A 13,162-nucleotide genomic window follows, 5' to 3' on the forward strand; every position below is an offset into this window, starting at 1 on the left:
AAAAAATTTTGATTTTAAAAAAAAAAAAAAAAAAAAAAAGAAAGAAAGAAAGAAAAATAAATAAATTTACAGAGATAGACATTCCCATAAAAATGGAGATCACGCGATCGCCATGATTAAAATTCGCTACTCATTAAAAAAAATCAAAATTCTTCTCCAATCCGTATACGCACAAACCACACAGCAGATCCGAAGACTCACAATACCCAACAATCACGCACACAAAAACCAAAGATCAATCCTTTTCCCAAGAAATAAAAAAACATGATTCGAAGTCAAATCATCACCAATCAAACTAGAACAAAAACCACAAAACAGGAGAAAAATCAACAAAAAACATGTAATCCAATCACAACTCCAACAAATTCTCCCAAAAAAAAAAACAGACCTTAGGCCTCAGATCCGCAGAGTAATCGAATTTCCAATCGCGAAAGTACGGGAACGAGGGGGAACGGCTTCTGCCGAGAGGATCGAGGCAGTCGGAGCGCGAGGTCGTGCGGGAGGGCGATTCGGAGGCGTCCATGCCGGGGAACTGGTGGCGGTCGGGGGACCAGCGGGTGACGGGATCGTCGTTGAGGCCGCCGCGCCATTGGAGGATGAAGGCGAAGCAGGCGAGGGTGAGGGGGAGGACAGTGAGGAGGAAGAGCAGCCGCGAGGCGAACGCCAGGTACGACGGCGACGAAGAGGAGAGAGAAGACGAGGAGGAGGGTCTAATGGAAGAATGCAGACCCGCCATGGGAGGTTGCTTGGGAACAGAGAGAGAAGGGGAAAAGCTGGCGCATATAAATTATGAATATTTTTAGAGAGAGAAAGTGAGAGGGAGAGAGGGGAGTTGAAACTGAAGAAGAGTTTTGAAGAGGAACAGGGAAGAGAAAGCAGAAGGAAATGAAGGCCGTTTTATATCGTTGCTTTGTGTTATAGCCGGCATTGACTTCAAATTTAAAAAACAGAAAAAGAAATTGATTAATTTCGTAGATATTTTACATATTTACGTTTAACAAACTACCTCATTAACTTGTAATATTATTGTAATATATCTCATTTTAATAATAATTGTGTCAAATTGATGTTAAAAAATATATATTTGACGAAAAATTCTAACATTTTTAACACAATTTTTTTAATTTCTTAACTTTTATTCCTTAAATCTAATTAAAAAAGAAATATTTATATTTTTGTACCTTATATTTTAGATTTATTCAAAAACTATACTTCCGGTTTTTAATCTCATTAAACGTATACATTTAAATTAGATTTAATATACAAATCTATACCTTATTTCGGTCAACAATTGACTTTAGCCTTTAAAATGACCAAACTATTCATAAGAAAAAAAAAGAAAACTAAAACTTCCTAATATTACTGAAAATAAAAATAAATAAAAAAACACAAAAGAAAAACCATTTCAAAGTATTTTGAATATTTTTGAGGTCAAAATTGTAAGTTTAATTTTTTATATTTTTTTCATTTATCATTTTTTATTCAAGGGTATTTTAAATGTTAAAATGGAGAGTTGACCTTGGAAATGTAAATATTTGTGTATTAAATATAATTTAAGGGTATATAAGGTATGGTTTTTTAATAAACTAAAAACACATGGTATAAAATGGTAAATATCTCTTAAAAAATTGAGCAAATTTAGTAAAATAGTGCACATTGTAACAATTTTACTAGTATGGAGGATTAAATTATCAAAATTGAAAGTTTATGGTGTAATTTACTAAACCACGATAAATTCAGAATGTAATTGTACTAAAATCCCTTTCATAAATTACTCCGTAAACTTTGTACCTTGCTTTGTTATGCACTCAAATTTTAAAAAGATTTATTTTATTCTTAGATCATGTATCTTATTTTAAAATGTCTCATTCATTTATAAAACTAATTTATCTCCTAATATTTTAAAAAATCAAAGTAAATTAATACAAAATTAATAATTCAATAGGAATTTCAGAAATAGCATTAGTTCATATAGTGTTTTGAACCATTTTTCATTAATCAGAGGGCAAAATGAATCCATTTTAAAATTTGAGAATATGTTGAAAGTTGATGCATTTATAAAAAAAAAAGAATATAAATATATTTTAGAATACATGAGTCTATTTTTATCTTTTATTTAAGAAACTTTTATTATTTTATTAAATTTTAACAAGGGATGCAACATGAGAATTTCCAAGGAGATAAGAATATTCTAGAACTATTCTCGCCTAAACGCACGTCAATCATGGAGTTCTGACATGATCGGTGCATTTTTGTTGACATCATCGAACCCTTTGTCATTGTAAGTCTTTTCTAGAAAAAAAATGATATTGATAGGTCTTATTTACTTGCTAAAAAAACGTTATTTGGTTTGATATTGTGAGTAATGACGTATCCAAATTTGTACTTTTGAAATGGTAAGAAATCTTTGTTAATTAATTGATATGACACCAATTGTAATTCAATCATAAGAAGTCATTAAAGTCTCGTTCATTTCACTGATTTGAGTTTTGAATTTTAAGTTTTTACAGTAAAAAGCTCTCAGAAAATGTCACATCAAACTTTTTCTGTTACAGTGAAAAACTCTCAAAAAATGTCACATCTCAACTCGAATTAAAAACTCAAATTTGCGAAACGAAGGAGGCACAAGTGTGATGAACTATTTTTGGTTTTTTGGGTAGAATATGAAATCATACTAAGGTTTGTATAATCTATTATTATTATTATTATTATTACTATTTTACCTTCGGAGGAAAGTGTCCAATTGTTTTTTGACAGTCCGATTTGGAAGGGGCAGATTTGGAAATTAAATCAAGCATAGACATAATCCTTTTCAATATTGGAAAAAAAATATCGTTGGCAAATCATCATTTTATTCTTCTGACTTAATTACAGGATTTTTTACTCAAATATATATTGCTTACGGTTATACGTGAAGAATTACCTTTTAGTTACATCCTTTTCATATTATTAGTTTTGGGGATATGCTTTGTAGGTATTATCGTGTGTGTCACCCGAACAATCTAAAACTTATTTTGTTTTAAACTCATAGTAATAGAAGAGATTAAAAAATTATTAAATATACGTATTAATTTTCAATGATGCGCATTTAAAAACTTAGATTTAAAAAAATTGTATTAAAATGCGTGTTTCAATTTTAATGTATGTTTATATCGAATATTATATTTTCATACACAAACTCGAACATGCTAAAAGAAATATTTTGATACGAACAAATCAAATAGAAAATTAATTAGGGTGTATATATGAAAAAAATTGCCTAAGTACATATTCAAGCGTCGTTATTTCAATAGTTTTTAAATAAAAAACATATTTAAAAACAAATCACATAGAAAATTAATTAGGGTTTACGTATGGTTTTAAAAATATATGTGTGAAAAAAAGATCAAAATGAGAAGAAACATAAGTAAAGGTCAAACGTCTAAATAAGAAATAATTAAAGACCAAAGAACAAAACTAAGAAAAACGAAAAAAAAAAAAAAAAAAAAAAAAAAACGGGGAAAAAAAGGGGAAAGAAATGTTTCTTGCGTGTCAGCCTTAGAATCATTAGCGTTCTTCTCACGCTTTTAATATAGGTAGATATGCTTAAATTAAAGGAGTTTTTAAGGTAGTGTATCCTTAATATTAAAACTATATCAAACAAACCCAAAATATGATCCCTAGCAAAAAAATAATAATAATAATAAATATGAAAGATAAATAAAACTACAAAATATGATACATATATGAAAATTGAAAACAGAACCTTTTTGATAAAGGGCATTTTTTTTCATATTCTATTATAGAAATTCGTGTAGTTTTTATGTTTGAGTGAGAAAATCATTATTCAATCAATACTTTTTATGTTAAATTTGACAAATACTAGATTTTACTTTCCAGTTCAAAACAAGAGTTTGTATGTGTTAGAAAAAATTGGGAAATCTGACCTCCTAACTTATTTTAGGGCTCGTTCAGTTCGTTAATTTGAGTTTTTAATTCGAGTTGAGATATGATGTTATGTGAGAACTTTTTACTGTAACAAAAAAATTAGATATGACTGTTTCTGAGAGCTTTTTACTATAATAAAACTCAAATTTTAAACTCAAATAAGTAAAAAAAACGGGACGTCACTTCTATAGTTCTGTGTGATTATATAAGTTTCGTTCTTGTTAAAAAGTTGATATGTACTAAGGAAGGAAAGTGAGGAGATAAATCTTATAGTATTTAAATAATCATTAATATTTGGATATGTTTTACGAATTTCCCCCTCCGTTTCGCCGTTGTGTAATGAACTGAAATTTGTTGCTTTCCCGCGCGCGAAGTTCAATATCATTTATGTCAATATGCACCGAATTTTGAAATGCATATGTTCTGTAATAATACGCTTCTAAATTCAATACCTGAACTTTGAAACGTGTTATTTTACATATTATACGAGGTCAAATTTATCAATTTCTTTAAACCCTTAACTAATATAATTAAATTCAGGTAACATTTCATGGGTTAAATTTAGATAAATTATTATAAATTAAGGAGTGAAACTAGTGTATTTTAAAGTTTAAGCGACACGTTGATACATGTGATATAGTTCAAAGGGAATGCATAAAATTAATCCTAAATATTTTTACCTCTTTCGTAAGTGAGCATTCCTCTATATTTTCGATAGGGATTGAAATGAGTTACTTATAGGGAAAGTAGATAAATATCATTTAAAAGTGCATAAGTCAATATTTTTATTCTTTATTCTTGAAAAATATTCTTTTTAGCCAAATAACTATACTAACAAAAAAATATTAATCAAGAATGAGTAATAAAAATTTAGACTCATACATTTTTTAAAGATAAATTCTGCAATTTTCACGTTACTACACACTATTTGTGGATGTAGCTATATGGGCTTAGAAAAAGAAAATAACTCTTTAAACTTTTGTTCTCTTTCGGTAATTTTAGTCCCTGCCACTAAAATTATCAAAAGATTTCTTAAATTTAACAAGATAACTATGTGCCTATTGCTTTATAACTTAAATTTTACAAAGTTATTAAATGCAAAATGCTTTCTTCAATACTATGAAAAACTAGAAAATTTTCCACTTAAGTATTTATGTAAAATTTTCAGTTGTTAGGTTATATGGATGTGATTATTTATGACATATTTTAGAAATTCTTCGTTAATTTTAGTGTCAGAATTAAAACTATATAAAAATAATAATAATAGGGATAGCTTGCTAAAATAAAGAAGATAAGAGACTAGAGTATCACAGTACTTGTTAAGGTTAAATTTCGTTCCTCATTTTTCACTGTATATGTGTCATCATGCATCTCGGAGAATGGGATCAAATTATGAAATCGCTAGCCAAAACAGGCTTTGAGCAGTCAGCAACTTGCAAGGTCCCAGCGCTGCCCGAACGTCTATCAGCTCGCCAGATGAGCAGTCAAAAAGACATACCAGCTCAGCATCCGAGAATTAAGTACAAAGATCTCATCTCCAGCAAGAGTATTTTGTATTAAACTAAGGGATCACGTCCTAAAAATCAAAGGGGAAAGTTAATAATCCCACATGTTTACTCCCTCAGCATCATCCTTATAAGGAAAGATTTCCTAGAGGATCATCAATCAAAAGTCAAACGGGAAACTACCCAGAGGCTTATTTTCAGCCACTAAGAGCTTATAAATGCATACCATACGCGTCCCGCATTCCTACACACGCTTTCACCCCTGCAAGCATATTTACTTTCTTTTACATACTTTTCAGTAGTTGAGTAACCAGCAGTCAAGTGGCCAGCGACTGAACGAACAGCAGACCAGTGACCAACAACTCAAGAAATTAGGCACAAACAGAAGGAAAGCGATCGCCAAATTGCTGAATTGATTGCAGAAAATGAAGAATGAATGAGACGTCTAGCCACCATGTCGTTGTTCAACACGCCACCTCAATCGGTTGTAATCATTACCTAGGCTCATCTCAACCCGCCAACTCATCATTTCTCAAGGGTGGATTTCAACTGACTATAGCTCATACGTCATATAATCTACTCCACCTTATGCCATTGTTGTATTCAATGACGCCAATAGGAGCAACACCAGTCATTTTAATCATTGCGGGCACAACGACGATTCAACAACAGTATGCTCTAGCCAACATGCAATTTGCCATCCGGACAACCTGATTAGCAAGAGGCAATGAAAGCATGGAGAAAAGCTTGCTTCAGACCCTTGAACATCCCAGCACATATGAAGACCTGCTCGATGAGGTCGAGTAGATGCCATTCACTTAAGCGGTCATTGAGTCAACCTTGCCACCAAAATTTCATGCACCAACTCTCCCGAAATTTGATGGCTTGGGAGACCCGCACGAGCAAATCCCTTAAAACCAAACGCCCTAAGTTTGAAAATTGGAAAACTTGACCCAAAGTTCTCACAAATCTCTCCTTAAAACATGCAACCAAAGCAACGTAATCACAAAGAAAAGGTAAAGAAGGCCGGAAAAGCAGGGCTTACCTTGAACAGTGTTCGAAATGACGAGTGAAAATGATAAGGCACGCGAACCGGAGAATGCCGAAAAAGGAACGACAACAAGCGGGCAATAGGCTACGGCGTGAAGATCATTGGTGGTAGGGATCGTCGGCAAAGTGGGGGAGGCTTATGTCGCGCCCCTACACACGTCCCATCAGTGGTTAATTCAACCGCCACCTACCCAGAGGCGCATAATCTAGATGCCCAAATGGAGACACCATGAACGGGCAACCTGCGATAAACAACGACACGCGAAATTACGCGCGAGCGTCAAAATATCTCTTGTTCGTCCATAGGTTGTTTGAACGTTCAAACGAATCATCAAAAGCAGAAATTGACATGTGATCAGTTCAAGTAACGCTTTAAGTCGATTATCATTGACAACAGAGTGAGGGGCTAACTGTTAAAGTCAAATCTTATTCCTTATTTCTCAAAGTACATGTGTCATCATGTGTCTTGGATAATGGGACCAAATTATGAAATTGCTAGCCAAAACAGCCTTCGAGCAGTCGACGGCTTGCGGGGTCCCTGCGCTGCCTGAATGACCAATCCAACTACTAGCCAGACAAGTAGTCAAACAGACATACCAACTTAGTATCCGAGAATTAAGTACGAAGATCTCATCTTCAACAAGAGTATTCGGTATTAAACTAAAGGATCACGTCCAGAAAAGCAAAGGAGAATGTTAATCATCCCACATGCTTGCTCCCTAAGCATCATCCCTATAAAGAAAGATTCCTAGAGGATATCAATCAAAAGTCAAAAAGGAACTACCCAAATGCTTATTTTCAACTATCGAGAGCCTATAAATGCATACCATAGACGTCTAAGACAGGGGTTCACTCATTCCTACATACGCTTTCACCCATGCAAGCATATTTACTCTCTTTTTACATACTTTTCTGTATTTTTCTCATAATGTTTCTCTTTGTATTCACAGAGAGAACCATTGTAATCATCTTCTCCAATCATAGTAAAACTACTGAAGACCTTATAGTAGACGTACCATGGATTATCATGGGAACCACTATAAAATCTCTGTATCTCTATTTCTTTTATTTTTCTACTAATTTATTTCATTGCTTGCGCAATACAGATTAAATTTAATTGTAAATTTCACCCTCTACGGTATTTATAGTTCAGGATCTAAACATTGTTAATAATCCCTTTTTTGGTAAGAGATGGTATTCTTTTGTTAAGCCTTTGCTATTTCGTTTTGAGTTTTGTTATGCCATTGCTTTTTAGTTTTTATTTATTTATTTTTATTAATTAGCATATTGTAGATGTTTTAAAGGGATTTTTCGCCTCTGTATTTGGCATATCATTTTTTGCCAACATTGCTCGCGAAGCTTGTTTCTCTGAAATCCAGGATCTTGAAGTATATGGATAAATGATTTCAATCTTCACCATCCTGCGTTCTTTTCCTCAGGAATTTCAAGATTCAACTTTACAAGGAAAATAATTTCTTCTACTAGTATGGTGGCAGAAACAAAAACAATTATTGTTCTTATACGGTTGGTCTCTTGGTTTGCAAACATTTAGGTATTGGATATATATATATATATATATATATATATATATATAACTAGTAATTAATAGTATTAGATGTCAAACAAAGTATCCTCACTTGTTAGGTTTCATATTAATACATGTTTAATGAAACTTTTCTTGTATATCGTAAGTTAGACAACTTGCATGTATTAAATAAATATACTATATATTATTATTTAACATAAATGTAAATATGTTCTAGGAATTCTTTGGATCTGCTGGTTGCAATTTCATCTAACATTTGAGCTTACCTGGGGCCCACTCCTTCATTCAGCACGTTAAGAATTCATCTCGTACGTACACTTGACAACATCTTGATCCCATCTATGATACCACTTATTATGATCATGGGTTTCATCATTAGAGATTGGAGTTTTAACTCAAAATATTAACCTAGTGAGTGGAGTAGTCCACTCTCTTATAAAATCATTATAGCTCTTATTTATTGTTAACATGAGACTTTATTCGCACCTCTAATAGTTATAATTGCCTAATAATAAATCCACACCTTTTTTCAATGTAAAGATTTCCAATCTCTCGCCCCAATTTTTTTTTTTTAAAGAGATTCTATTATGTAGATGGTCATGAGATAGGAAAGTGAATTTTTTGTTTTGTTTTTTTTTTTTGTTTTTAACTTGGTACATAGTGTTAACAGCAAGAAAGTTAAAGCGAATTACTCAGGCGTTGTTCTTTTGGAGTGTAACTTGAGTGTAATTTTTTAGTTGAATTTGAGTTATAACTTGAGTTAAAGTTGTAATTTGAATAAAGTTGAATAAAATTAAAATTTAAAAGAACGTGAAGTTGAATAAAGTTGAAACTCGAGTTGTCTTTTTTTGAGTTTTTTAGACAAAAAAACATGCTCTCAATAATCGAAGTTAAGAGGTGTGTTTTAGGGGAATAAGAACCATGTGTTGTAATTGCCAAACAATGAATCCACACCTATTTTCAATTTAAAGATTTCCAATCTCTCACCTTTATTTATTTTTTTTTTATTTTTTTATTTTTGAAGAGTATCTGTGTTGATAGATGGTCAAGAACTAGGAAAGTGAATTTTCTGTTATATTTTTAAACAAAATTCCAATCATCCTCTACATAACCATTCCGGTCTAGGATTTTCCTTCAATGGCAGCAAGAATGATAGAAAGCTCGAAGTTGGGAGAAAGAAGTGGAGAACACAGTCCGAAAAATTTTCCTCATTAGGAATTTGATTTTCCTCATCAATGTTTGAAGAAAACAAAATCCAACCTTTTCTCTTACATTTTTTTCCAACCCATCTTTTGGTTCAAAACACAGGAAAATATAATCCCTCTCTTTTTTTCTTTTTTTTTCTTTTCCTCCCTAAAATCTAGGTTCCAAACAGGCCCTAAATTACAAGGACAAAATTGTCAAAACATTTTGATTCAAGGGCCAAAGTGTAGGATTAAAAAACTTTTCAAGGAGAAACTACGGAAAGTGCCATGAAAATTCAAGCTAAAAATAACTTTATGCATAGTTGATAATTGATATTAGAAAATAGGAATAAACGTTACACTATCTTCCACATCTAGTAAATTCTTGTATTTTTTTTTTCAAGGTAGTTGTCGATGTCAGATTTTGTACTTCATTTCTCACCGTACACGTAGCAACTTAGGCTTCAGAAGGTCACTAAATGAGTCATCACGATTTCCTAAGCAGACAGAATTGACTGGTCGACTGATCAATTCCACCAGTCGATCCCACGAGTCGACGGACAGCCTTGGACAATATCCTGAAGACATTTCTTATACGGGATTTGGCAACATAATCAGTTAAAAAAGAAAAGAAAACAACTGCTTGAGCTAGAAGAATTAATAAGGAAAAGGTCAATTGTCGACTTAGGCCGCAAACAACCCTCTCATTGGACGAAATTGATTGTCTTCCACATAAGAAAATTATATCTCTAGTAATCAGGTATTAAAGAGGTTGGATCAACTCAAAATAAGCAAGAAACCATGATTGGCTGGTCGATTATGGACAGAACTAGTTAAGGAAAGTCATGCGGCGCCTAAGAAAGAAAAGAATGTCACGAATTAAAGGACAAATCGCTCAAGGAAGAAGGAAAAAACTAGCGGAGTCTCATCAACTATAAATACGAGGGATTTAGACACAATTCAGCATACTTCCACAGCACACAAAAGCTCTCACGCTCACTTACAAAATATTTCTTTATTATTTACTGTATTTTCCAGCATATATCTCTCTCGCTCATCCCGTTCCTCTTAGAACGACCGTTGTAACGCTTTTCAGCATACATAATGAAACCACTGAAGTCTTACAGTAGACATACCCAGCATTATCAAGAGAATCACTATATAAATTTTTTGTGTCGTTATACTGCTTTCATTTAATTTCACGTTACTAATGCCTTCATTCTCACAGCGGATCAATTATATCAATGACGACTCCTAATTCTGTCATTAGCTCTTGATTTAATTAATTGTAGATTTTATTCTCTATCAATCGTAGTTTTCTTGTATTTGACACTTACGTTTTTCATACGCAATTTTTTTTTTTGAAAGGGTTTTTCATACATAAATTTGACGTTGACGTTACCTAAATTTTCATTAATGCTCTAGAAGCGGACCAGCTAGCTAATAAGAATTTTAAAACAACAAAAATTTCTTTCTTTTCTTTTTGAAAAATTTACATATACGAGAAAGTATAATTTATTTTGAAGTTCATTAATTGTTTCAAGCATAAAAATTTAATTTAATTTCGTCTAAGGCAGTTTTTAAATATAATTTTTAAAAAGAATAGGCAAAAAGTTCCAAACTTTTGAAAGATTGAAAAACAAAAAATAAAAATAAAATGATAAATTTTATTCTTACCCTTCAAATTTTGATCTTTTTGTCACTTTACCTCCTAAACTTTAAAAATTAATCTGCGCATCTCTCAAACTTTAAAGCGTTATTAACTTTGCCCATTATGTTAATTTTATTAACAGATTTGATGATGTGCCAATTATTGGGGTGATAGTTTAATGGATCATTTTTACATATGCCCCTAAAGTATCTACCTTATTTAATAATGCCTCATAATTTATGAAAACATATCAAAATTCCCCTTAATCTATAAAAAAAAACGTAATAAAATAACAAATTTGTTGGTTGTCGTTAAAAAGTTAATTAGACATATTTAACTCTAATTAAATCAATGAAAGTGATTAAATATTAAAAAATAAATATAAAATACACTTTATTTTAAAATAATTCAAAAATTAAACAAATCAACTATTTTTTTCAAAAAAAAAAACCAAATGAAAATAGGAAAAACTTTTTGAAAAACCTACTTCCTCTTTGGTTAATATTTATTTAATATTGAAAAATTTTCCACTTTTCTTATTTTGATTTTTGAAAAATAAAAGCTGATTTATTTAATTTTTGAAAATTTTAAATTCATGTTTTATATTTATTTTTTTATTATTTTTAATACTTCATCACTTTTCTTGATTTAATTAGAAATTAATATGTTTAATTTTCAATGATGTGTCATGTCAATAAAACTGTTATTTTATAATATTTTCTATAAATTAGGGGACAGTTTGATATGTTTTAATAGATCAGAGGGTATTTTTAAATAGGGTACATATTTCGGAGGACATTTATAAAAATAATCTATTAAACTACCGCTCTAATAATTGCAACGTCTTCAAATCCGTCAATCAAATTAACATAAGGGGTAAAATTAATAACGTTTCAAAATTTAAGGGTGCACAAACTAATTTTCAAAGCTCATAGAGCAAAGTGACAAAGAGAATAAAATTTGGAGGCAAAAATAAATTTTATTCAAAATAAAAATAAATACAAAAACTTGGGCGGGAGACAACCCCAAGGATGATCGTTGTCGCAAACTTGTTTTTAGTTTTTTTTTTTCTTTTTCTTTTTTCTCTTGGAGGACATTTTTTTTTTTAATTTTCTTAGTCAAAATTGAGCGGAGCAATTAAGGATATTGTTTCGATATAAAGTATGATAATTGATAGAGTCCAACATAAATGGTATACTTTCCCTTTAAACCTAAAATATTTCCCTTTTTAAGGAGACAAATTTGGCTTCTCACATAAATATGATAAATGTACTTTAATATAAGAGAAATAACTAAAAAGAAATAATTAAAAAATATTATTTATGTCACTCACTTAAAAATAAATAATTATCATTTAATTAATAAAAAGAAGCAATTAATAGAAAAAATTAATAAAGAGAAAATAAAAGGTGATGATGATACGCAATCTTTAGAATGATATAAATAATCTTATTGTACAAAATCATGGCAAGGCATGAATTTTTTTCATGATATAATTTGTTACACTACCCAACTAAATCAAGGAGTTCTTATTTGATTTCGAAAAATGAGTTTTATTTTTTATTATTTTTTATTATTTTTTTTGGGGTGAGCAAGACCAGAAAGTGCTAGGCAACTAACACAATGATATTTCACCTCCTTACGCCACCACTTTTGCTTCATCACAAAGCAAGTTGCCTACAACTACAAGGTTTGCATGTTTTGTTTTTCCTATTGGCTTAGATAAGGTTTAAAAGATAAGATGCTAACCATGAGTGAATATGAAAGATAAGTTGGTTACATGTACCATATGTGTTTGATGTTGCGTCCTCATTGGTAGAAAGTGCTTATCCACTGACTATTGCTCACCAAAAAAACAAAAAAACAAAAAAGTTTCTCCTACTTAAGATAATACGTTACTTTTCAGCCATCATCACTTACTCCTAAGAGACTTTCTCATAGTTTAGATCGACAGTACAAGAGGACAACAACAACAACAAAAAAAAAAACACCAAAAAAAACAAAAGGTGCGTTTCAAAAAATAATTTTAGTTTTTGTATAAAAATAAAAATGAAAACGTTTTCAATCTCAGACAGAAATTATTTTTAAAAATGGGTTTGGTAATTTTTTTAAAATATTATTTTCAGTATAAAAAAATTCATTAATGTCTCTCTCTCTACTCAGAGATGAGAAAACGGAAACAAAAAATGAAAAATGATTAAAAGTTGTTTTTCATTTATCTCTCATTTTACACTAAACTAAAAAATCATTTTTATTTCTTTTTTTGTCTTTAATTGTGTCAAACGTCGTTTCTCTTCCG

At 31.0% G+C, this 13,162-nt stretch overlaps 1 protein-coding gene across 1 annotated transcript in view; it reads right to left on the reverse strand.

Annotated features, from left to right (window-relative positions):
* The window catches only part of LOC21398596 (glycosyltransferase-like At2g41451), a 5,983-nt gene extending 5,166 nt beyond the window's left edge, over window positions 1-817 (reverse strand). Inside the window, exon 1 of the mRNA XM_024169655.1 lies at window positions 389-817. Within this exon, the coding sequence (XP_024025423.1) occupies window positions 389-736 (348 nt within the window). The 5' untranslated portion in view covers window positions 737-817. The remainder of the gene's footprint in view (window positions 1-388) is intronic.
* Between the last annotated feature and the right edge of the window lie 12,345 nt (window positions 818-13,162).

The sequence above is a fragment of the Morus notabilis genome, unplaced genomic scaffold (genome assembly GCF_000414095.1).
Source record: "Morus notabilis unplaced genomic scaffold, ASM41409v2 Scaffold645, whole genome shotgun sequence".
NCBI lineage: Eukaryota > Viridiplantae > Streptophyta > Magnoliopsida > Rosales > Moraceae > Morus > Morus notabilis.